Source organism: Triturus cristatus, chromosome 9, assembly GCF_964204655.1.
Source record: "Triturus cristatus chromosome 9, aTriCri1.1, whole genome shotgun sequence".
NCBI classification, from domain to species: domain Eukaryota; kingdom Metazoa; phylum Chordata; class Amphibia; order Caudata; family Salamandridae; genus Triturus; species Triturus cristatus.
The window spans coordinates 91,939,017-91,963,638 of record NC_140592.1 but is presented as its reverse complement, the minus strand read 5'-3'; the positions used below and the strand labels follow the sequence as shown (position 1 = coordinate 91,963,638).

The following is a 24,622-nucleotide window of genomic DNA, read 5'->3' as shown; positions in this document are numbered from 1 at the left end:
CATTTAATTTTTTTGTACCACCCTAGTAAAGTGGTACTTCATGCAACCAGGGCCTATAAATTAAATGCTTCTAGCAGGCCTTCAGCACTGATTGTTCCACCCATATAAGTAGTAACCCCTTTAAACATGTCTCAGGACAGCCATTTCAGCCTACGTATGCAGTTTTTAAACTGCCATTTTGAAAATAAACCTTTTGCCAGGCCCAAACCATCCTTTTTAATAGGGGTGGGCGGAACTCGCGAAACTCCACAAGATTCCACGAGCGGTAGAGTTCAGTACGCTGCGCTGCTCAAGGTGATTTTTAGTGCCGGAAGCTTGTCCTCGTTGTATAATCAGCACAAAAGACACTACATGGTGCACTAGAGGGCGCAGCTTTTTTCTGCCGCTCGAGTAGATTTTCTACTTGAGCTGCAGCTTTCTCTTACTGTTGGCGAGCCGCTTGCGAGAAAAAACTCTGCCATACAGCGGTTAGAGGAGTTTTCCTGGAACTCCGAACTCCAAGTGGAGGGTGGAGTGGGCAAAACTCTGCGAACTCCACCTGAGGTGCAGAGCTTACTGCCCACCCCTACTTTTTAATACATATGAGTCACCCCTAGGGTAGGCTCTATACAGCCCATAGGGTAGAGTGCAGTTTATTTAAAAAGTGGGACATGTAATTTTAAGTTTTACGTGTCCTGGTAGGGAAAAGCCCTTACATTTGTTTTTCACTACTGCAAGGCCTACCTCTCCAATAGGAAGCCCTTGAAGTTACCTTATTACATTCAATAAGCTGTAATTTCCATATGGGAGCAGGTAACCCATTCCTGTTCGGTGTCTTTGGAATCGTAATGAAAAATCCTCTCTCATGGTAAAGTTGGATTTTAAATTACAATTTTGAAAATGCCATTTTCAGAAAGTTGGCATTTACCTGCCTTACCTTTTTATTGCCTGCAGCCTGTCTCTGGGTCACATGTTATGTTATATGAATTTATTTTGCGTGCGGACACTCGACAGAGTGTCCCAGCGCGTACTTGGGAAAAGGAGACATAGACCAGGGCAACAGCTAGAAGAGAAAGGTTTATAACTTTCTTTTAAAAATTGCAAGATCTTGAATGCCGCGCAGCACCAAGGGTAAGGCATTCCATGCCAAAGCAGCTTTCCGCACAAAGGAACTCCCAACAAGCCTTTGGCGTTTGAACCTAGGGGTGTGCACCAGAAGTTGGGAAGAAGACCACAACTGGCTTACTGGATAGTAAAAAGCGAACCTCTTCTGTAGGTAGGCAGGACCCGAACCATGAATGGTCAAAGTCTTACATTTTATTCATGACTCCACCGGGAGCCAGTGTAAGGAGCGCAAGTGAACGCGCACACTGTACCTTCTAGATAACCCCAGCAACAGTCTGGCGGCCGAATTTTGGACAACCTGCAATTTATTCAAAAGGTAGCTGGACATGTCTACATAAAGTGTGTTGGCATAGTCCAGGCAGGACAAGATCAAGGCGCGAACAACCGTTTCTTTAGCAGGTTTTGGAAGGAGAGGAAGAAACTTCCTCAGAGCTTTCAAAGTGCCGAAGCAGGTCCCAACCAGCTTCTTAACCTGGTTTCTCATTGAATCAAACCCCCAGATTTTTAGCAGCATTACCCATTGCACTGGGCAAGGGGAAGCTGGGGGGCCATAACCTCTCTCTGAAGTTAGCAGGAAAAGCGCCGTACAAGAGGACCTCAGACTTCTCTTCATTACACTTTAGCTGCGCCTGAGCGAGCCAACGAAAGACAGAGGACAAACAATATTGAGCCGAGAGAACTGAATCATCATCCCTTCCCCAGGAGAACAGAAGCTGGGTGTCATCAGCATATGCCATCACCTTAGCCCCTGACGACTCCGCTAAATAAATCAGCGGAGTAACATAGATGTTAAAGAGAAGGGGACTAAGGGAGGAACCCTGCGGGACCCCTGTGGCCACCCGCCGGGGCACAGAGGCACATGGAGGCAGCCAGATCTGCTGCGAGCGGCCTTCCAGGAAGGACCTGATCCAGCCCCAGGCAGACCCGGATATATCAATCTCCGAGAGGCGATCCAGGAGCAGAGAATGGGGCACAGTGTCGAATGCCGCCGAGAGATCTAGCATGACCAATGTTGCTCTCCCGCCGGCATCCAAACACTCGCGAATAGCCTCTGACACCTCTAGCAGAGCTGATTCCGTACTAAACGAGGCCCGGAATCCAGATTGAGCCAGATGAAGCAGACCTGAGACCTTCCAACTACATGACTGCATGCGCTATTTCCACTGAAATCTTTAAACCTGCATACCCCAGGTTCTAGCGAGTGGATTTTTGACATTTTGATCTTGTTTTATTTACTTTAAAAAATTATATTTTTCTAAACTGGTGGGGGATCAGTTTCTGGTGTGTTTCCACTGTGTTACTATTTGAACTGTTACACAAATACTTTACACATTGCCTCTGAGTTAAGTCTGACTGCTCTGTGCCAGGCTTCCCGAGGGTTGAGCACAGATTAATTTAGGGTTGCTTGTGACTTCACCCTGAGAAGTATTGTGGTTGTTGTTTAAGAAGTGTTTCACCCCCCTCGGTCTTCAACCAGTAACCCGACTTCTTACAGGGGCGATTCGGTTCACTTGACATGCAATCTTATTTCCCCCTGAAGTGTCCTGTGCTCATCCCCACCCGATATGTCTTCCCATTTCTGCGCCTGGACCCTCGTAAATATGATAGTTGTCAAACACCAAACAAAAGCGTCAATTGCTCAATGCATAACCCCTTCCTCTTCCCATCAGCAGCCAACAGACGCTCATTGGCCTGTTTATTATGCATGCAGTGAAAACTCACTTTTCTTTCCCCTTAAATCCGCCATTACAATCAACAAAACACAGAGCCCTGCTACCACATGTGGCGCCCTCGAACGTCTCATCAGGCCGCCCACACCCAATGCCTCTGAACTTCACGCCAGTTTTGTGTCCAGAACTCTAAAACGCGAACTTTGTCTACACTAAGCATCGAAAGCGCCTTGTTAAATTAAAGTTCTTAAATTGCGCTATCCTCAAAAGCGCTCCACGCCTGAGGGCGAGGAGTTCTCAATGCTCACCTGAGAGACGACCCAGAGAACATTCTGCTGCTGTCTGTACTTCTATCAGCGACGTTAACATGAGATGGAGGAGGTAAAAAAAAATGCTGCCTGTAACGCAGCACTCTCAGACACAGGGCATGCCTAATGAAGCATGAACAATGTGTGCCCGATTTCAGCTACTTTTTGTGTCACGCGTCAGATTATCCCATTGTTAATGTGACGCTCAGAGCGCACTGTTGTGTCACGTCAGTGAACATGCCACAGGACACCACACAGCACCACAACGTTTTTATTAACAACACACGTTAAATTTTAGGCAGAGTTATGCATCTGCATGAACACGGTGTGCTTATGGACCCAGCATGTTTGGAACATCCCAAACTAGAAAGCGTTATTACCCAGATCGGGAACGGAGAATTGAAACCGAAACCTAAAGTAAGTTATTGTGCAAGGTATAAAAAACTAGCGGGCTGTGTTTATATCGGCAGCGTAGTAAGGATGGCATGGGCCCTGGTGCAAGTAAGGCAAAGGGCCCCCGTGACTTCTGCTGGAGGTAATAAAAGCAATTATCAGGGTTGAATGGGTCCCTCGGGTCTTTTTACCCCGGTGCTACTGCATCTGCTGCGCCAATGGTAGCTACGCCCCCACAACATATCTATTAGTATAATAAATGTAATGGGGACAACAGAGGCAAATCAGATTTTGCTACATGACGTTACGCCTTTTCTTTTTAACACCCGAGTCTTTTAAACACTACACAACGAAACAGCCATGTGAGAGTTATAGTTGAAAGTTGTGTACAAACGAAACTTTTAGTACCGAGCAAAGGGAAAAGTGATGACGTCAACATGAAGGATAGCACGAGGGTTTGCTTTGTTAAAATGGTGATCTAAAGTTAAGTACATAGGTTGGATTATTTCAGTTTTCATAAAGCACTTTTTCACCCATAGCCGTGACCCCCCCCCCCCCCGCCCCCCGCTTTAGCAGCTACAGCGGGGTGAGGGTTTTTTTATGGGCCTCGTTTATCTGCAACTTGGCAGCAAAATGCCCATAATTGATACAAGAAGGATGGACTTATGGAAAACAGAAAGAAGGATGAACAAGTGGATGCATGAGTGGGTGAAAGTATGGATGTGTAAGTGGGTGAAAGGAGGGGGGATGGATGGATGAGTGGGTGAAAAGATGAGTGGGTGAAAAGATGAGTGGGTGAAAAGATGGGTGGGTGAAATGACGAATGAGTAGGTGAAAGGATACATTGATTGATGAATGGTTGAAAGGATGCGGTATGAAAGGATGGATAGGTGAGTGAAAGGTGAAGTGGGTGAAAGGATGGGGACGAGTGGGTAAAATGATGCATGGATGAGTGGGCGAGAGGATGGGTGGGTGAAACAATGATTATATTGGTGAATGAAAGAAAATCTGAGTGGATGGATGGGTATGGGAGAAAGGAAAGCAGAGTAAATGGTAAATTGAGAGTATGGATGGGTGGTTGGGAGAAAGGATGGCAAAGTAAATGGAAATCTGCGAGGGTGGGTGGATGGATATTGGCATGGATGAAAGGACGGCAGAGTAAATGGAAATTTGAGTGGATCGATGGGTGAGTGAAAAGATGGCATCGCAAATTGAAATTTAAGAGGATGGATGGGTGGGTGAAAGGATGGAAGAGAATGAAAAAGTCAGAGAATGTTTGGGTGATGTGTGTGAAACAGTTGCAGAGTAAATGGAAATTTGAGAGAATGGATGCACTGTCAGAGGAAAAGATAGAGTAAATAGAATCTAAGAAGATGGATTGATGGGTGGGTGAAAGGATTGTAGAGTGAATGGAAAACTCAGAGGATGGGTGAACGGATTGATGGATAGATGGATGGAAGTACAGCAGAGTAAATTGGAAAAGAGAATAAATCAATGGATGGGTGGGTGAAAGGATGGTACCGTAAACGGAAATCTGAGTGTTTAGATAAATGGAAAAGTAAACAGAAATCTGAGAGGATGGATGGATAAGTGAGTGAGTGGGTGAAAGGGCAGCAGAGTAAAAGACAATCTGAGGGAATAGATGAATGGGTGGGTGAAAGGACGGCAGAGTAAATGGAAATCTGAGAGATGGATTAATGGATGGAAGGCATAGCAAATTGAAATCTGAGAGGCTGGATGGATGGATGAACAAAAGGATCAATTGATGGATGGCTAACTCAAATGAGGGATATATGGGTGAATGGATGTATGTATGGATGTTTGCATAGATAATTGATGTGTGAACGGATGGATGAAATGGCCAATGGATAGATGGAATGGTGAAAGATTAAATTATGAATGAAAGAATGAATGAATGACAGAATGTAAAGGTGAAATGGTGGATATCAACGGGTGGATGGAAGGGTGAAAAGATTAATGGATAGAGACTTGGATGGAAGAGAGAAGGGGGCTTTTCTTGAGAGGTTGAAGCTCACCACCTTCGCTTGCTCGGTGCTATTGGAGATTTGGTTACAAGTGGGGGTTATTTTAAATTTTCTGGGTACTCTCTTGCGTCGGTCTGGTGTATATGGCAATTCGGGCACTGCCAGAAGGGCGGTCTGACAGGCCAGTGTGTAGGTCAGGTTTCTGGCTGTTTGTGGGCCTGTTGTATTGTCTGGTGGGCCTTTTTTCCTGTTGAAAAGTAAAGATTTATCCTGGTCAAAGATTTTACCATCTGACTTAGGGACTGATTTACATTTAGGGAGGCGGACAATTTTCTCGCCAGGGTGATGGACTAAATTACTACGTCGCCATGATGAAAATGCCGCCCGCCTAATCTAGACGCTGCAGTTCTGTCAATGCTTTTAGCAGTTTGGTACACAACTCCGTCAACATGATGGAGCTTTGCATCAAAATGTTTTCTTTTTTATTTTCAACAAGAAAATCCTGAAGTGGGACTTTTTCGTTTTTTTTTAAATAAAAAGGAAAATGCTCCCCTCACCATGGGAGTCCTTTCCCATGGCAAGGGGAGTATTTAGCAGTTTTCACCGCCCCTTACTGCAAGGGTTTCCTGACAATGACAGGCAGTGAAAACTGACCTCTAATTCCACTTATCTTTAAGTAGGTGGGTGGAATTAGTGGTCTGTCTCCAATGGACCTTAATCCACAGGGCCATCGCAGGAGTTCAATCATGGCAAAGATGAAGTAGTCTCCACTGTGATTAAACCTATGCGAGTGGAACACTATGTTGGCAGGGAGGGAACACCATCGCCTTTGCATTGCATTTTCCTCTCAGCCAACACATACATTGGGCCCTAAGTTTTTTAAGTCCCAACCAAACGCAGGAGTACACTTCTAAAGCCCTTAGGGGTTCACAGGAGCCATTTAAAGACTTCTAGGGTGTCAAGCAGAGGCCATCTTCTGGGTCCAGTCCAGGTCCATTTGCCACTATTCACATGGGTACTTATAAAGAGAAGGGCTCTTGCAGCTTCTTGTCTCCCTATAGCCACACAGCAGGTCAACCATCTGACCCTTAGTGTTCACTTTTTTGACCAGTGTTGAGGAAGGAACAGGTCTGGACCTTCAGGGCACCTCTTAGGTTACAGGCAGCATTCCATTCCTCTTTTGATTTGTTCTGAACTGGATGTCTGGGGATGCCACATTTATGCCTGGCACTAGCTAGTGAGTAGGAGGGAATCCTGAGTCTTTCTTTACCAATGGGGTAAAAGTTTCCAGAACCTGACCTACCCACATTTGTAGTAGGTCTGGTTTCCTTACTGCAAAGAAGTCCAAAATGCCATGCATCTGAGCATTTTCAAGATCACAAAAGTCTTCAACCACACTAAACTTGTACTCTGAGACTACGAGTATGAGTGAGAAGTTTACTACAGTAATCCCAGTGAAAAATCTGGAATGACCAAGCAGGAATGGGAGATTTCCTATAACTTTAAAAAGACATCGTCAACCGGCAACTGGTGCAAATCATGAAGGTGAGACGATACAGGCACATATTCCCCGATCCCCAAGGACAGATAGGCAGCTGCATTTTGGACCATTAGGGGCCTCTAGATTAGTGTTTTTGGAAAGCCAAGGCAGAGGGGATTACCATAATCAAGTCACGCCACAATAGTGGCTGTGACGCTCATCATCTCGTGGACAAGAGGTATGAAAGAGAGAACATCTTCAAAACTTTATGAAAAAAACAAGTCGGCAGTAACGTCAGAGATATGTTCTTCGTTGTGACAAATTGGGAGTGACTGGTTAAAAATGGAAGTTAACCAATCAAGAGCACAATACCCGACTTCAGTCTCGGCCAAGCATTATTTGCGTTGATTTTAAACAGAGCTTACATTGACAGTCTACGCGGCTCCATGTCAACAGGACAACCCCTGAAAGGTAATCCAATGCACCTACCAGGAGTAGGCAATTACCAGTAGAACATGATACTGCTAATTTACGAATTGAAGCTGACTTTTATATTGCATCAATAGGTATAAACTGGATGATGCTATATACCAGCATCAACGGATTACGTTCTTATAGAAAAACTGGACAATGGACAGCGTTGTGTTGAAGACTCACTTCTTCCAATTACACCATCGCAATGCATTAACTGGCCACAAACCAGCTTCCTCTCCTATCACTTGTTGACTTTATGCTTCTCTTTGTCCATGTACAGTGATCCACTGCCTTTTGGTTAGGTCAGCGCTATAGAAATCCCATCTTCATACATACATGCAAACATACAGCGAATTATTAAAATGCCTTTCTAGAACATCTAAAAATGGACATTACCAGAAAACAAGCAGTCACGTTTCTCAACTTTTTTAACCTTTACCGGAGGGTGAGAATCGGTAATTTTGATGGCATTCCCATTGAAATCAATAAGGAATGCATATATTTTGAATAGTGCAGTATGTTGTCTGAGTGGGTGATCCTAATAAAATATATTGGAAACAAATTGCTGATTTGGAAGGTGAAGAAGAGTGGAGACAACCTCCAAATGAGTGAGTTGAGTGGTAAGATATTGGACCAGACACTATTCCATCAGCACAGCGTGCTGGCAATGGTTAAGAATGCTAGTGTGTCTATTTCCCAGAAGCAAGCTATTCCCTAAGCTCACCTTCTGGTAGCAGTACTGACTCTGCTTGATATTATGCAGAGGATAAATTGGGCAGGGAAGGGGGAGGTTAAGGGTCTACTGGGAAGGGGATCTGAGTTGAATGATTGAGACGAGGTAATTTAGTATTACATTACAATGATATTGCACTTAGTACAATGTTTTTATATGTAACTTTGCCAGGGTATGCAAGGACAGTAGGGGTGTGTAAACACCCAGGTTTACTATATATAGTAACATGAATCCTCCCCGAAGCCTTATAGAGCTGCAGTAATATTAGTGCTGCTAGCTATATCTCTATTGGCTGCAACCTGTGTGCTCCAAAAGTTCCAAGATCAACGCACATAAACTTCGGGATGAGAGTCTTTGGTCACCAGTAGAAAGATACTACAATGTCCAGGGAGTTCATGGTCACATCATTCAGGGCCACTAGCAATGCCACATAATAGTTTGTAATCACTGGAGCATGGATGACACATTGCACAAATGCAGAGATGTCCTATGAAGCACTGCGGCTAAAGGTTTGGGCCCAGATTTATCAAGGACTTGCGCTGCCCTTGCATCATGCAAGGTGGCGCAAAGCAATGCAGGCCCTAAAGTTAGATTTACTGTGCCAGCGTGACCAAATTTGCATGGCTCTGCGTGGCATAATAAATCTGGAGAAAGCAAAGGCAGCACATTACTCTGCGCGGAGAAGGAGTTTCATGAGTGGAGCGAAGGTGTTTCCACACATCCAGCCAGGGTTTTGGAATCATTCCTAGATTTACTAAGAATAGTAAACCTGGGAATGCGTCAAAATGCTATGCCTTCCAGGGGAGTCCTAACGAGGGAAAATATGTTTATTTCTCCTCGTTATTCCCTATTTCTACGTGTGCTGCATTCTACAGCATACGTAGAAAGTGTCTCTGGGGATCGGCTTTTTGCAGGAAGATGGCCTACCCTGCTCAAAAACAATCTTGGTTGTAACCCAGGTCCCTCTTGCAACATGGTACCAGGGTGCCTCCATTGACGCTTGGCAGTCACAAGTACGCCAGCACAGGGAGCGAGCAGGAATGCGACATATGTTAGTAGCTATACCGCATTCCTCCTCTCTCCATTTCATGCAGTGCAGCAAGTTGTCTTGCTGAGTCACACTGCATCAGATGAAAGTTAATCTGGGCCTAGGTTGCTAGGGTTTATCTGCTAAAATGAGTTTTGCTAGCACATTGTGTCGTATGCAGCCCTAAGTTTATATGAGGTCTCAAGAGTAAATGTGCTCCTTCCCCGGCAACCTCTGGTAGGATGACAATGATGCCTTCTGAAAGTCTCCAAGAATCTGATATTCCGATCACAAATCCAGCCAATGGATGGAAAGCACATGAATATCAAGCATAGGCAACAATACAGCATCCCTTCCTATGCAGATGTTCCCAGAATGGTCACTTTCATCGTTTTGCAATGCATATTCAAAGATCTGTAGCCCTGCTGAATCCCAAGACCTCTTTTCATCTTGGGGACCATTTGTTTCTCTCTTGATTGCAGGCAGTGGTTGGGTTGCCTAAACCTGGGACCGCTTCTGAAGTACTGTCAGGGCTGGAGAGGATCCCACTCATTTACCGAAACTCATGAAATCTTCTTCCTTCTCTAACTATGTCCCTTGTGTTCCTGCTGGTGGTTGTGATATAGTGAACAGCTGCAAGAGATGTTTTAGGGTTTTATTTAGCACTCGATGGGAGGTCTACAAAGCTTCCAGGTGAGCGAAAGATGTGGCCTCTCCTGTCCTAGTGAAGAACCACCCTCTCTATTTAAGGGTGCTCTTGTGTACATTGAATGAGACTTGGGGAGAAGCGAAGGAGAATAATGGGTTGGCACTCTAAATGAGAGTAATCATGCTGTCCTTAACACAGTGCAATAAAGGGAGTTATAACAGTAGCGGCAGGTGTGCCGGCGGAGTGGCGGTTTAGGGGGGGCGACGGACGAGGAAAACTCAAACTAAAAAGTAAAAAAAAAGAATTTACCAGCCACATCCTCACCGGCTGAAACTCTGCTTTTCTGCTTCTTCCTCACTGCTGCACAGGCTCCCAGCCTCCCCTGCGGCCAATCCGGACGCTGCTCTCATGAATGAGAGCAGCATCAGGTTTGGCTGATCGCCGTCGATTTGTGCTCCTGGGGAGACTGGGAGCCTGTGCCTGCAGTCTCCAACCAGGCAACGCAGCTGGGTTGGAGACAGCTTCAGTGCGCATATAGGTTTGGCCATCCTGCGATGGCCGGCCAAACCCACATGCGCACTGAAGGCAGTGCTTACCACTCCCCCTCACGACTTGCCCCACAATGGCCCCTCCCCCAAAACTCATTCAATGGAAGAAAAATAAAACGATAAACAGGTTTTTAAAATTGTTTTATTTTTTAAATATGGAGGCTGCCGGGGGGAGGGAGGGGGACGCTCCTCTGCCATTGGGGAATAGCCACCGCTGGGTAATAATTTTGGACATTTTTTGCGGTCAAGAGTCCATCAGGGGTTGGCTACACAGTTTGCAGATAACGCTACTTAATTGCGGTTTGTCACTGATAGACGGTTGCCCAATTCATATATAATTATCTGTGAAAACGGTATAATTTGGCAGTACCCCACGTTCACCCTTTAACAATTTAAGCAACAAGGAAGAGTTATTAAAACTTTGCATCTGGTCTGTTAGTCCCATTTTGTAATGCGGCTGAAGCAAAAATGAAGCCGTCTTCTTAAAAAGTTATTAGAATATCCTCAGAATACTAAAATAATGCCACATTAGGAATCCTTATAGACAGTGAAAACAAGGATAACGCTAGATCCGCCCGATTACTGATGAGTTCATTAAGAACTATTGGTATTACGCCCTGAGAAAGAACCTCTGAAAAGTTCACCAGGGTGATGAACTCTAATCCTAATATAGTCCAAGATACATACATGTGCACTGAGGGACAGTGGCATTTCCGTTGTACACAATACCCACTTTAACACTATCCATATTTTCGAGAATTCAAAACTATCATTAGAGCAGTCAGATGGAATTGTACTCCATAGACCTAGAACACTTTCAAAACTTCACCCACTTTCGTAACTCACTAGCAATTCGCAACACTAATTTATGCAGAAAAGTTATGTTATGGTATTTACATTTCAATTTCTTCAAAATAGAGGAACCATGAGTATTTTTATGCAGGTCCTGCACACGTACTCCCAAACGTTAACTGATATGGAAAAATTGGTGCGCAGTTCCTAAGTGTGGGTGAGAATGTTCAGTTCTTTGATGAAGTGCCCTCACACACCCGGAAGGATGTCATGCTTCATCATTGAGCTAGCTCCCCGTCGGGCCAGCGCTGCAATGCCCGAAGGGAACCTGCGAAGGGGCTCTTTAGCGGAGTTATTTTGGTGATGAAGCCGTTCTGTGCATGAGGGTGTGTGGGCTAGGTAGTGCAGTGAGTGTAAGGTGGTGTTAAAATAGGTTTAGAGCAGCCCTATAGTCTAAATTTTATTCCGGTCCAGGGCTTCCCTGGACTGACAAGCATCCTGACACTGACATGGCAGTTTGGGCTGGACTGTTCCCTTGGGGATCAGGGTCAAGACTGATTTCCATATGGCTGGGTCCAAAATGGCATGGGGAGCAAATAAACGATGGATTTAGGCCCAGATCTCTGTACTGGGGTAAATATTTGACATTGTTTCAGCATTCTGTCCATCAATTATTGTTTTTGCAATTAACATCCCTCATAGTATGTTTATTGCCCCTTAAACGTGTTAACCATTTTGGACAAACTAATGGACACATGACTTTTTTTTAAGACCAGGCTTAACTGTTTACAAATTGTAGAGGTGGTATAAAAGGCAAAAACCCTAAGTGGACTGTAGCAACACTTTCACCACCCACCTGCTGGATTAAAACCTAGCCAGAGAGCAGACATGTTACAGTGTGGGCAAAGCCCCAGTATTAAAATGACAACTGAACCTCTTCAGCCTTTAATGAACGAATCTGTCAGCTGTAAATGTAACTCAAGCAATAAGGTCCAGCTGCACAATCCTCAGATTTAAAATATGTAAATGTGTCCACTTGCATGTTAAAAGGGAAATGCTTTCAGGAAACCATCTTTTCTTTGCATTATTTCTTTTTGCATCATATTAGTGATTAGAGGTTACACAAACTAAAAATCTATTGGCAAATCAGGATTTATTTTTACAAAGGTCACAGGAATTGCAACATTGGCGATTGCCAAAGTACGATGAACATCTCACTGAAGTGTATAAGACGGCCTCCTATGAGAGGCTTATATATAAACTGCAGGACTCCATGTAGACCTTCCAGGCTTTCTGGTCACTGTTCCTGGTCACCACCCATGAGAGGCACCATGGGGCTAGTACTTGTGGGTGAAGAACCCGTGTTCTTGGCGACCCTTCCACTCATTCCATTATATATCTTTACACCCCCTAGCTTCTCTCCTCCCACCATTCTCACGCGGATAATGTCGTGTGGGCATCTCAGACTGCTTGGTTGATAGCCCATAGGGCGCATGGGATTACTATGTACCGTAGCTTGTTCCAAGAACACCCCATTTACCCTCTCCTCCAACCCCACCCATCTCTCTTTTTGCACCACAGTGTACCATCACTGTGACTATTACAGCTTCCTGCATGGCTGTTGTAGTGGTGTTACTTGAATTGGGGAATGGGAGGTTGGGCGATCTGGGAGTCCGGTGTGGTTAACGCAGTCCCTTGCCCCATGGCTCACCTATGGGGTCGGTGTGTCGTCACACATTGATCTACACCCTCTTCCTTAGACTTAGAAGATAATTCTTTCTAGGCTGCCGAGATACTTTTGCGTTTTCCTAGCGAGGGTCTGTAAGTTTGTTCTTTCATCTTCGATGTATTCTTTATACTCTCTCTAGTTATACTGGTAAAACACAAACAACAACAAAATACAAATGTCACATGTAAATGTAAATGTTGTAGACTTGTAAAGCGCACAGCTGCCCCAGCAACGGGGCGTCCCGGCGCTGTAGACCGCTGGGGAACCCGACCTGGCTATCCCTGTGAGATGGTCCCTTTCTGGGAATCTCCAAGGTGAAACCAGGCATCCCCGGCATGAATGACTTTTAGAAATATTGTTATCTTAACGTCTTCCACAAACCAGCTACTGCTGCTGGATGGCTTCCCACAGAGCACAATGAATTACTGTTTGTACCAAATTAGAAAGTGCAATGTCAATTAGACCGCAATACACTTTGTTTTGGCACCATCGACTGAATGAGTTTGTGTTCCTCGGTCAGTAACCTTTGTATTTTTTGGGGGGAGCTGAAATAAAAGATACATACAGCAAACAGCAAAAAGACCGCTAGCATTAGTCTGTACCATCCTATAATTCATCCGATTCATCAACATTTGGATCTGTACTATACATTTTGCAATGTCCAATGTAGTGATTGCACTAACAGAGAGGAGGATTTCATTGATTAACAAAATGGGTCCAAATGAACCACTGTTTTGCTGTTACAACTCATGCCCTGGTTCTTCTCGGTCACATTGGGCTGGTTTTTCAGATACAGGGAAATAGATCAACAGGGCTGCCGGGTGAAAGATTGTGATTTTAGGTCCTAATAGCAGGAGGAGGAGTACAAATATTATTGTTTTTTAACTTTAAAGGACTAGCGCAGTTACCCATTTACAATACATGACTTCCCATCATAATGTAAGGTCTATGACGAGAAAGAAGGACAAAGTGGTAATGTTTTTCAAATTCGAATGCTGAGATCTCTTTTTCCACAAGCCGCGAACAAAGCATCCCCACTGCATGATAAAATGCTGCTTTGTGTCAGCCTAGCCACAAATCTGGGAGGGTGAAGTTGTGAAATTCGGAGTTCCATTGACTTTCAGTGCCTTGCAGCCAGGTTTGGTGAAGCAAACTAGTAGGTGATGAATGGTTCCTCCCTTTCTGAAGATCATTTCACCAGTATCCTCTTGTGTGGATACAGCAGCATCTCTCCCAATGCTTGTTTTTCTCTGAGCGATTTTGAATTCGAATGTATTAATTGGCTGTACAATTGATTAAAATCATTACAGTAAAAACAGTTGAAAATTAGGAAAATAGACAGACTAAAAATTGGAGAGCTTCAGATGAAGTTTGGTGGATGTGCCGCCGCCACCCCATGCCCCTCCCCCCACGGTGCACGCTCGATCAGACGCCACCTGTAATCGTAGTTGTGTGGCCTTGCGCAGGTTTTCTAGAGTCCCCAATGATCAGTAAAAATAGTCTACTTTAAAAGTCTGTAAGCCGTTCACCTTGGCACTTCAGTTAAAATCCATAAAATAACGCAGAATTAATGGAACGGGTGTAGGGGGGGGAAAAGCCTTAGTGTTTGTTGGAGGCCAGGCTACTTTCTGCCCCTGGATTTGCTGTGCTCGTCACCATAGTTTGATTGTGTTCATTGGCAGCCTTTAGGGCGATCCTGATCTAATGCGTAAATTTCCCCAGTCTTGCTAGGGTCGTCGTGATTGTTGTGGATAAGCACAAGGCTGACGCTTCACTACACGACTTTGTACCGTTGGTGATACAAATCAGGCGTAGGAGTCGCAGACGTTAGTTTATGAGGTTGGGGCAGCAGCATAGGAGATACAACCAAGATTCCCTCTTGTAGGAGCACAGTCTGCAGTTTGTGGATTCCCCCATGCAGGGTTAAAATCGTCGATTCCTAGTATGCTTAATCTCATGAAAAGAATGTTGCTTCTGGCTTGTGGTGTGAAGGCCTCGCTTAGGTAAGGTTGTGCCTTACCTACGGTGTAGGAGCTGTTCAGCGAGTCTAAGTAGCAGCTTGAGCCAAGAGATTTTAGGTTAAGATCAAATGATGTTTTGCGCACTTGTCTATTTATAGCTTTTTTCTAGGTGTTCAATTGAATTTCTAGCAGCGGTATACTCTCTTCCTCGATCTTCAGTGTGTTGAACGCTATGCCAAGACTAATGTGCCAGGCCGAGCGTGGCCCCTTAGAAGATAGATCTCAATTGTTGTCTTTGAGAATTGTCTGGGGCCCTTAGAATCCTTAGGTATAGCTTTATGATCTCCCCTTGGCAGATCAAGTCTGGCCTTGCCAGACCTAGCTCCAATCTTAGCCTTGACTCCCTCGCTGACCTTGAAATGAGGAGAACTGATTTGTATGCTTTGGCTTGGGCTGAGATGAGGAGGGCATCCTGTGACCCAGGGAAGGCCAAGTGGCCATAGCTAATGGCTGTCAGCCATTTCGCTTTTAGGGCGGTCAAAATTGGTCTGGGAGAAGGGCTTATCAATTGTTGGCTCAATTGCTTTAGCAGGTATATAACCTTGTTGGCCTTAGAGGACTGCTGTTTCAGGTGGATGTTCGCCTTGGCCCTTTCCGTGAGCCAAACCCCTAGGTAGTTGTATGAAGCCACTGTGTTGATTTGCAGGTTTACCATTAGCCACTGTGCCTTCTTTTTCAGATGGTAGCTCCCAAAGATGATGACCTTGGTCTTCCCCTGGTTAACTGTCAGGTTGTTGTCGATGTTAAAGCGATTCAGTGCGTTTAGGGCTCTTTGTAAGCCCACCCTCATGTGGTCCATTATAAATGTCATCTGCATATTGTAGCACTGGCAGCCTCGCGCTTCCTAGTCTCGGTGCTACTAGGCTGGCTCCCCAAATCTGCTGTGTACAGGTTGAAAAAGATGGGGGCCAGCACGCATCCTTGTTTCAGCCCATTGTTCATTGTTATTTTGGGGGGCACTGAGTGTTTTAACCCGCACGCAGGTGTCTTCGTATAGCGATCTAATTGCCTTCAGGAGGTTTGGTGTGATATCCCAGTTTTCTAATTTCCACCATAATCTTCTGCATACAACTTTGTCGAAGGCTGTGCTATAATCGATGAAGCAGCAGAAGAGTGGTGGGTTTTTCTTCTTTGTTGCTTGTGTTGATAGGTGCGCTAGCGCCAGTACATTATCCATGGTCGATGACTGACCTGATAGAAGGGAATAATGCTTTTTTCTTCGGCCCAAGTCTCCAGATCCTTCAGTAAAAGGTGGGCATAGGCCTTGGCTTCGAGATCGAGCAAGGCTATGAGCCTGTAATTTGATGGTTTTAACCAGTCCCCTTTTTTGAAAATAGGGACCAATATGGAGTCCCTCCAAGAGTCAGGGGTTTTAGCTGTCAAAAAGTATAGTTGTAGAGAGGAGTTAGAATTGTTGCCCAGAAATAGGGGACCTTTTTGAAGACCAGTGCAGGTATCCCATTGGGCCCGGGGGCCAGTCGTTCTTCATGTTCTTGAGGATCTTAATGACCATTTCGAGGGTTTATCTGGGCTGGCGGTGTGCAGTGCATCTCGGCCTGGTCTCTCTGACCCACAAGGGAGTTGCCCGGGCTGGAGGTTGTTTCCCCTTGCTTTGTACTGAATTGCTGAAGTTGACCTGCCCCATGGCTGGTCTCTTCTGAATTGCCTTTGTTTGAAGGGGCGATTGAATATAAATGCTCACGTGGGTCAGCCAGTCTTGCTCTGCTACTCCATTTTCTCTTTGGGCTCCTCTGCTGCTCAGCTTGTTTATGTGTCTCCATAGTCCTAATGGGTTCTTCTGTTTAAGCAGGGAGAAAACTTTGAGCCATTCCCTCTTTATGTGGGCTTTTTTAGGTTCCCACAGTTTCTTCCTTAGTGCTGCCCTGAGTGATGTGACCGAAGGACCCTCCGTTTGTCTGCCCCCTCTCTTCTATGTTGCAAGGGCCTTTCACATGAGTCGTTTACTTTCACGTATATCTTTAGTTGGGCAAATGCTTCCAGCAGTTGGTTGCACTTGGGACCTAGGGCATTGTGACTGGGGATGATCCATCTTCGCATGTAGGTCCTCTACAGTGATCTCCCAGTCCTTTCTGGGTGAGAGCAACTTTGATAGGCTCCCTTCCTATTTCTGTTCCAACCAGTTCTGGAGCTTCATGCCTGTCTTGTCTGACCATTTAATCCTCCACAGGACACTATGTTTTTCATCCCCTCTTGACTCTCCGATGGCTTGGAGAACGGTGGCTGACAGTACTTCCAGCTGAAACACCGCTCTTAGTGGCCTGTGATCGATTTCCATTTTATCCTCGTCTACAAAGTCTTCCAAACTAGCCGCCATTGCTTCACTGACCATGATGTAATCAATTCTTGAGATGTCCCGGTAGGTCGGTTGGGGATGCCCGGAGTTTGAGCGCGCTTCTTTCAATGCATGAGGTATGGTTAGCTTGTGATTATTGAGGAGGTCATGAAGGGGTGCAGCCCAGCCCGAACCCCGAGGTGGGGATTCGGCTTTGTCGAGATCCTTCAGGTTAAAATCCCCAGCTAGAATAACCTGATGAAATTTGTATTTGGTTAAGAGGTCATTTAATTTCCATGACAGTGCCTCCATCTGGGCTTTCATGGTGGTCTGTGCTGGTTTGATATAGCAATTTATTATCAGGAGGCCCATTGGCTGTGAATTGAACTTCAGGCCTCCGATCTGTAGGGCTTGCAACCCGGATGAGTTCAAATTGATATCTGTCACGGCAAGGGTGCTTGCATGTTTTATGAAGACTGATAGGCCGCCAGAAGGGTGGCCAAAGAGATTCCTTTTTGTTGCTGGAACATAGTGTTCATGGTACCCTGCCAGTGGAGTACTAGACAATGCCCAAGTCTCTTGAAAGTAGAGTATGTCTCCAGTTTCTAGGAACTGCTTCAAGCTTTCATTTTCACTGATTTTGGTGATCACAGCGATGTTCCATGAGATTATGGTTAATTGCTGCTAGGAAGGTGTTCCTCCCCTGGCCTCTCCACTGCCCGGCCTAGTGTTGTGCTGTTAGGGATGCTGCTGCGGACATCTTGAGGTTCTGGTTTGATCCGGTATGAGAGGGGTTGCACAGATGACCCGTTGGTTGTTCCGGCATGAAATCCTGATGCCCATGCAGTCCTTGGAGCCTGGCCGTCTTCTGCCAAGGAATCCTAAGCGGTTTGTCCCATGCAGGACCGACCAAGGACCCTTTCCCCCTTTGACTGGTGCTAAGATGTGTGGATATTTTGGGTGTAACAGAGTCTGAACATCAATGCCCCACTCAGTTGTGTGGAATTATTCAGGATGGCTTGTAGTATTTCCTTTTGCTTTAGGCCCACCACTGTTGAGTTGCCATGTGTGTCCCCCTTGATGCTCAGGTATCTCACTCATTCTAGATCCCCAGTTTGTATCTGGTCTAGGGTGGCAAGGTGTTTGAAGAGGCGAAGAATGTTGCACGGGTTCAGAATGTCATTCTGTCCCGTGCTGTGGAATCTTGGGGTGAGGAATACCTCCTGGACAAATGTTGGTGTGCCCGAGGTTTGGGCCGCTCTTTCCCTTCCTGGGGCGTGCACAGCCGAGGTTGATCCAAAGCTTATGCTTCCTTGTTTGCTTGTGGCTAATCCTGCTTGGGGCCTCGTGCTCAGGCCTTGAATGCTCCTAATGCCGGACTGGCGTACAGGGCTTAGCTGGAGTAATTTTGAACCATCCGGCTGCAGCAGTGTGGTGATCCTCGCTTGCTGGGAGGTTGTTTCGGCCGGTGCAGGGCTTATTCCCGCTGTCGATTAATTGCCTGTGGGCCGGCCTTAACTTATAAGTGGCTTTTGGCCCATCACAATGGAATTGCTTGATAGAATTGGCTGCGTTTGCTGGTCTCCAGGAAGCAGGACGCTGTCGGGGACCTTCTTGCCCCAGTTTTTGGCTATGACGATTGGGTAGAGCGGACTGGCTTTGGCGTCCCCTTGTGGGGGTATGTCGTCGTTCTTCCTTAGCTGAGTTTGTCTCCCTCTTAGCTTTGTTTTTTTCAGTTGTTTCTTCAGCTTCTTTTTTGCTCTCCTGGATAGCGTAGGTTCAGGAGTGACAGTTTTGCTGGGAGTCAAATTTTGAGAGTCAGTTGCCAGGACGTCGCTACCCCTGCTTCCCTCATTATTGGCGCTTTGTGTGCCTTGGACTACTGTGGGTCTACGGGCGGAATTCTCGAACCTGTGTGCCCCTTTTTGGCCCGGTCCGACTGTTGTCTTCGGGCCGGATAGGGTTCCTTCTGTTTGTCTCGCCGCCTGGGAGTATCTGTCTGCAGACGCCCTATCATCTGTTTTGGTCAAAGTCGTAATTTCCCTTCTTCCTCTACTATGTCCGCTAGGACCTCGGGAAGAGACGCCTATTTTTCCATGATGATTGAGCAGGAACAGGAACATTCCCCCAGGTTGGAGAGTAAGTACTGGGTGATCGTATTTTCCAGTTCTTCAACCCTGGAGCTTATGTTGACTAGTCGGCCAGCAATCGATTGCAGGAGATCTATTTGAACTTCCATCTTAGATGACTGCCTCAATAGGGCTCTATTGGTGGCACTATTTGTTTTGGTCGTGGGTGATTTCCGCAGGTCTGCTTCTGCGCTATCATTGAGGGTGTAGTGATCTACTTTTGTGTTGGAGACCCGTGTGGGCCCTAGTAGCCCCAACCCCAGTAGGTTTGGGGCTAGTTCTAAGGTTCTCTCAATTTTTTGGCGTAGATTTTGGAGGAACGAAGCTGTGGGCTCCCCTGCAAACTCTAGGCGCAGGTCAGCTGCGATCGTAGGCTTGTAGGCGATGGTGCGGGCACTGAGCTCTCCGCGTTCTGGAGGTCTAGGCCATGGCAGTGGCCTTTTGACTTGTGGATTAGCGCCCTTGTCACTGCGGCATGATCCGCTTTGATCAGATGGGTTACGTGGTTCTTGCCAGTTGTGGAGTTGTGCCCCTTATCTATGGATAGACTAGGATTTTGAGCACTGGGTAATCCATTGGTCTACGCACAGTCGAGTTGCATGCAAGCTGAGTCGACCGTTTCCTGCTCATTACTGGGCTCCAGGCAGGGTGGTGAGCCGCCCATGGGTGTGAAAGTGTAACCAGAGGGTCGTTCGCTCGGCCTTTTGGAACGGATCTCTTGAGCGATGCACAGGTCGGTGCCAAGCAATGGTATGTTCTGGGCTGCGTGCTCTTGCCAGCCCTTGATGGAGCCCTGGTTGGTGCTGGGGGTGCCATTTTATTTGAAGAAATACCTGATCGACCCCCTTTGTTCTGCGTCTTGAGGCATTTATTTAGGCTTTCTGTTAGTGATTTGCTCCTGGTAATCCTTTTGGTAGAGGAATGGCTATTGGCAAGTTCCTCAGGGGTCGGCCCTTTCTTTTGGGACCCATTTTGCTGAGTGAAGACGCTAGTAAGGCTTGACTGTTTGGCTAAGGGGCTGGCCGGCCAGACGCACTGTGAGGTAATTGGTCACAGCAGATTTGTTAGTTTGCTGGGCTTGCCAGGATTTTGAGGGAGTTGTAGCCGGGTGATGGTGAGAATCGTCGCACCCCCAAATCGTGTCTGCTGTTGTTGGTCCCCTGTTGTTGATCCCCGCCCTGGGTTGGGCCTGCCTCCTGGGGACTGCCCAACTACTCCACGTCGCTCTCTTTTCCGTTTTGTATGCTTCTGCTGATGGAGTTGCTTCTCTTTGTTAATGCTGGGCTGTTGCAGGATGTGGCCTTTGGAGGCGGACGTAATTATGCGCTATTCGCTACTCCCAAGGTGTGGGGTTGTCCCCAGCCGGATTGGAAAGGAGCAGGTGGAGGGAGGCAAGCTGGGCTCGCAGGGCGGGTCACAGGCTGCACTCGATCTGATCGGGCCACCTCCGTGATACCGCCAAGGGCACACACTCGCTGCAGCCTCCAAATAATGAAGGCTGCGCTTGCCGTTCGCCTGCGCACTGCTTTACCGCAGAAGCGCCGAGGCTGGAGCGCTACTTGTGCTCCGCAATGCTCCCCCGCTAAGCTCCCCGTACAGGCGCTGTGGAGAGTAAACCGCGCTTTTAGCTCTGAGCACCCTGCCTGCTGCCGCCCGTGTAGGAGCTGTGCAGGGACCCCGCTGTGTGGGGATCAGGCGGGGCAGCTGGTTTGGGGCTCACTGCTGGGAGACCGGTGTCGGCAGCTTCCTCATCGCTCGTCAATCCGGCCATGAGGCGTGGCGAGGCGGCGGTCGGCGTCAAACCAATACATCTGGAAATGGGCTAAAGAACTACGGTACTGCCTTGGGTTCCAAAGTTTCAATAAGGATCTATACAACTATGCATAAACCTAACCCCTCCTCCCGATATATATTTGTGCACCCACATGTCTTTCTATAATCAGGATTGTGTCTTTAATGGCAACCTTTTGAGTTTGCTCATCTGAATGTTTATACTTTAGTTCAATGTAGTGCTTGGCATGGCAGCCACCCAAACTTCCCATTCTCTCGTGACTGTGCCCATTTCTCTATTTAGCCATGTGTGTGTTGGTCACTTTTATTAACAAGTCTGTATTAACTAACTGCATATGCACAATGATATCTGCCCATGAATGCTTGGGCGGGGCCCAGACTGCGGACCGCACGCCGCCTGATCCCCCGTGCTGTTGCCCATTGGGACAGGATCCTGGGCTCGAGGTCCTGGCTTGCCTCCGTCGCATCTATGCGCTGGCTCACGGCCACTCCGGAACAACATGGAGGTAGAGAGTAAACAATGATAATAAAGCTGGCTAAAACCACACATACCGAGCTGGGTAGTCTGGATGCAGCCTGCCTGACCTTAAAATGGCGGCCGCCGCTGACTACCAGACCTAAAGTGGTGTGAAGCAATGCAAGGCAGAAAATAGAAACATTTGTCTCCTTTCCCTGTCGTTTTTCACATGTTGCCTTCCTCTTCCCTGCCTTATTTCCACGACCATGTCAAATAGACTGCTCCCTATTAAGGCATCAAAACGATCGACAAAATGGAAGTAACCAGGAAAGGGCAAGTGAAAGAAGACTATGCACAGAAATAGAAAAGGGGCATTCAGCTAGTAGGTGAGCTTAAACCACTAAGACGGCGGACATCTTGGAATGACTCTATACAGCACCAATGAATGGAAATGTGGAATGGTCTGGGAAAATACACTGAAGAATACTTTTCCATACGACCTAACCAAATGACATAGAACTAGCTAAATTCTATGATCACAAACCTAAGGTACAAATAGAGAGCCAAGACAGTAGCAGAAACTACAGAAAGACCCAGGGGACACGAGGATACATCAAAGTGGGACACAAGGAAACAAAGGAGAGGAGAGAGACTACAGAGATGACAATAGACCTGTAAACAGCCGGAAACAGATAATGACATCTAAGTTAGGTCACCACTGCAGGAACACCCCGGAAAAGCTTTTCACACCACTCAAACAATATGGCCGGAACCAATTTAAAAGCAGCAGGCACAAACTCTTAAGTACCCAACTAACGTATCCAAGAATGCAGCCAAAAAATTCAAACACAATTTAATTAGTAAAAACACGGACACGCTGATCTCGGACCCCTCCTTTAATCCAGACAAAGGCATTATTGTAAACGACCTGATATTTTTCACCAGAAATACGGCTAAATGGCGCACGATCATTACGAAGATGCTCAACATAAAAAATGTAAGCAATATCCCACATGGTACAAAACTAGTGATCACACCGTCACCTAAACTAAGAGCGGACCTATGCATAACGATCTACAAGAATGGTTTAGTGCTTATACAAGCAGCCAACAATGAGTTAGAAAAGTTCCACAACATGTTTTTAACCCTAAAAGAGTTTCTAGATAATTCAAGCTCCCAACAACACTGGACCACACAAGCAGCCACCCTATACATCACCAACACGACCACCACAGACATCATAATACCTAGAGACCCTTAAGAACCACAACATACGATGCTGCCAGGAGACACAACCTTGACAGGAAGCACATTGGAATGGAAGGATACAGAGACAACAGAAATATCTATATTATATACTAATACAGCCACAATGCAGCTACAGGGGGAAGAATCAGTGCCTCTCCACCAGGATTTGATCTCTCCCACACTTAAGCCAGTCAACAGTAACCTCCAACCAGAAATTAAGGATATGGAGACTAACACCCCTTCCATACCCCCATCTACAACAGCACAAAGTGCATCTATGACACTACGAAACTCATTTCCCCTGAGCCTGGTACCAAGATCACAGGACACAGGGAACGCACCTCACATCGCACATAGAGGAGGCACAGACAATCGAACCAATGGCAAAAAATAAACAGTTCTAAAACAATAGGACACAAACAACAAATCCCGAAATAGGGAGATGCGCACTCCTAATAATATGTCTCCCCAGACTCAGAAAGACATCGAAGCTCTTCAAACACAAGTGGGCAAGTTGTCACAAGACATTCTAAGTGCACTGCAAGCTATGGAAAAAATACTAGAAATCACTGTAAGCACTCACTCCAAAGTCGAGCACATCCAAAAATCAGTGCTTAATTCACAAGGAAAGAGCAGTGAGACATCCATGACATTATCAAGTAGGCATAATCGACCAGACAGAAATCTTAAATACTTATCGGAAGCGGAAATCTTAACCTTACTCCAGTCATATGAGTCTAAAGACAGCAGCAGAGGGGAGGAAATTAGATCAGTCCCGGTCGATGCTAATAGAACATCCTGGCCTAAGAAGAGGAAAGCCAACCTTAACAACCTACAACAAGTCCAGCTAACTGCCAAGTCTCAAGAGCTGAACCCTAGTAGCACAGAAAAACCACTGAGATGCCTTCTGCTCAACTGTCTGTCTGCAGCAAAGCATGCCTCAGACATCGCTGCCCTAATCGTTAGCCAGGAAATTGACGTGGCAATCCTAACAGAAACATGGCTAACGGAATCCTCTTCCCCTTCCATGGATCTACTGGTGCCCCCTCACTATAACACTGTGAGACTAGACAGACTAAAAAAGACAGGAGGCGGTATTGCCTGCATTCACCGATCAGAGATAGAGGTCAGCAAAATACAATCCGACCCACTCGAATCCTGTGAATACCTCGGTCTTAGTATAAGATCTGCAGATAATCAAAGGTGCAACCTGCATGCGATTTACCACCCACCAGGAAACCTTCATAGACCAGTTAATGGAGATCATCACGGCTAACTCTAACATCCACTCTAATAACATATTACTAGGCGATTTTAATTTACATTGGGACGACAATAATGACAAACAGGTCAACGCACTTAAAGACTTTTTAACAGATCTAAACCTTACCCAAGCCTGCAAACAGCCAACACACTCCAAAGGGGCAACCTTAGACTGGATAATCTCGAGAATCAAGGATACTACAATCCAATCAATCGTTCCTTGCGATTGGTCAGGTCACCATGCCATAACCTTCTTGATACCCACCATGAAAAAACAAGACCACGCAGCCTATCAAACTCAGAAAGTGGACTCGGGACACCAAAGACACTAATGTTGAGCTACTAGCAGTAAGATGTGACAAGGACCTAAATCTGCCTAACAACTTGCGGAATGTGAACAAACTCACGGATCACTACAATACGTCTATGACGGTTATAGTCAACTTCACCATGCCACTAAAACTGAAAAGAGTCACAGAGGAAGATAAAAACCCATGGTTTAATGGGACACTAAGATAGGAGGAGATT

The 24,622-nt window shown here is 46.2% G+C and overlaps 1 protein-coding gene across 2 annotated transcripts in view; it reads right to left on the bottom strand.

The window, feature by feature from the left end:
* The window catches only part of LOC146797466 (protein SSUH2 homolog), a 223,024-nt gene that overhangs the window by 166,704 nt on the left and 31,698 nt on the right, over positions 1–24,622 (bottom strand). The window contains exon 1 of one of the 2 annotated variants that reach the window (XM_085624492.1): positions 3,083–3,149. The exons of the other annotated variant lie outside the window; for it this stretch is intronic. Coding sequence (XP_085480618.1) covers positions 3,083–3,105 — 23 coding nt within the window. The 5' untranslated portion in view covers positions 3,106–3,149. Of the gene's footprint in view, positions 1–3,082; positions 3,150–24,622 lie in introns of those variants that run through there. 2 annotated transcript variants of the gene reach the window in all.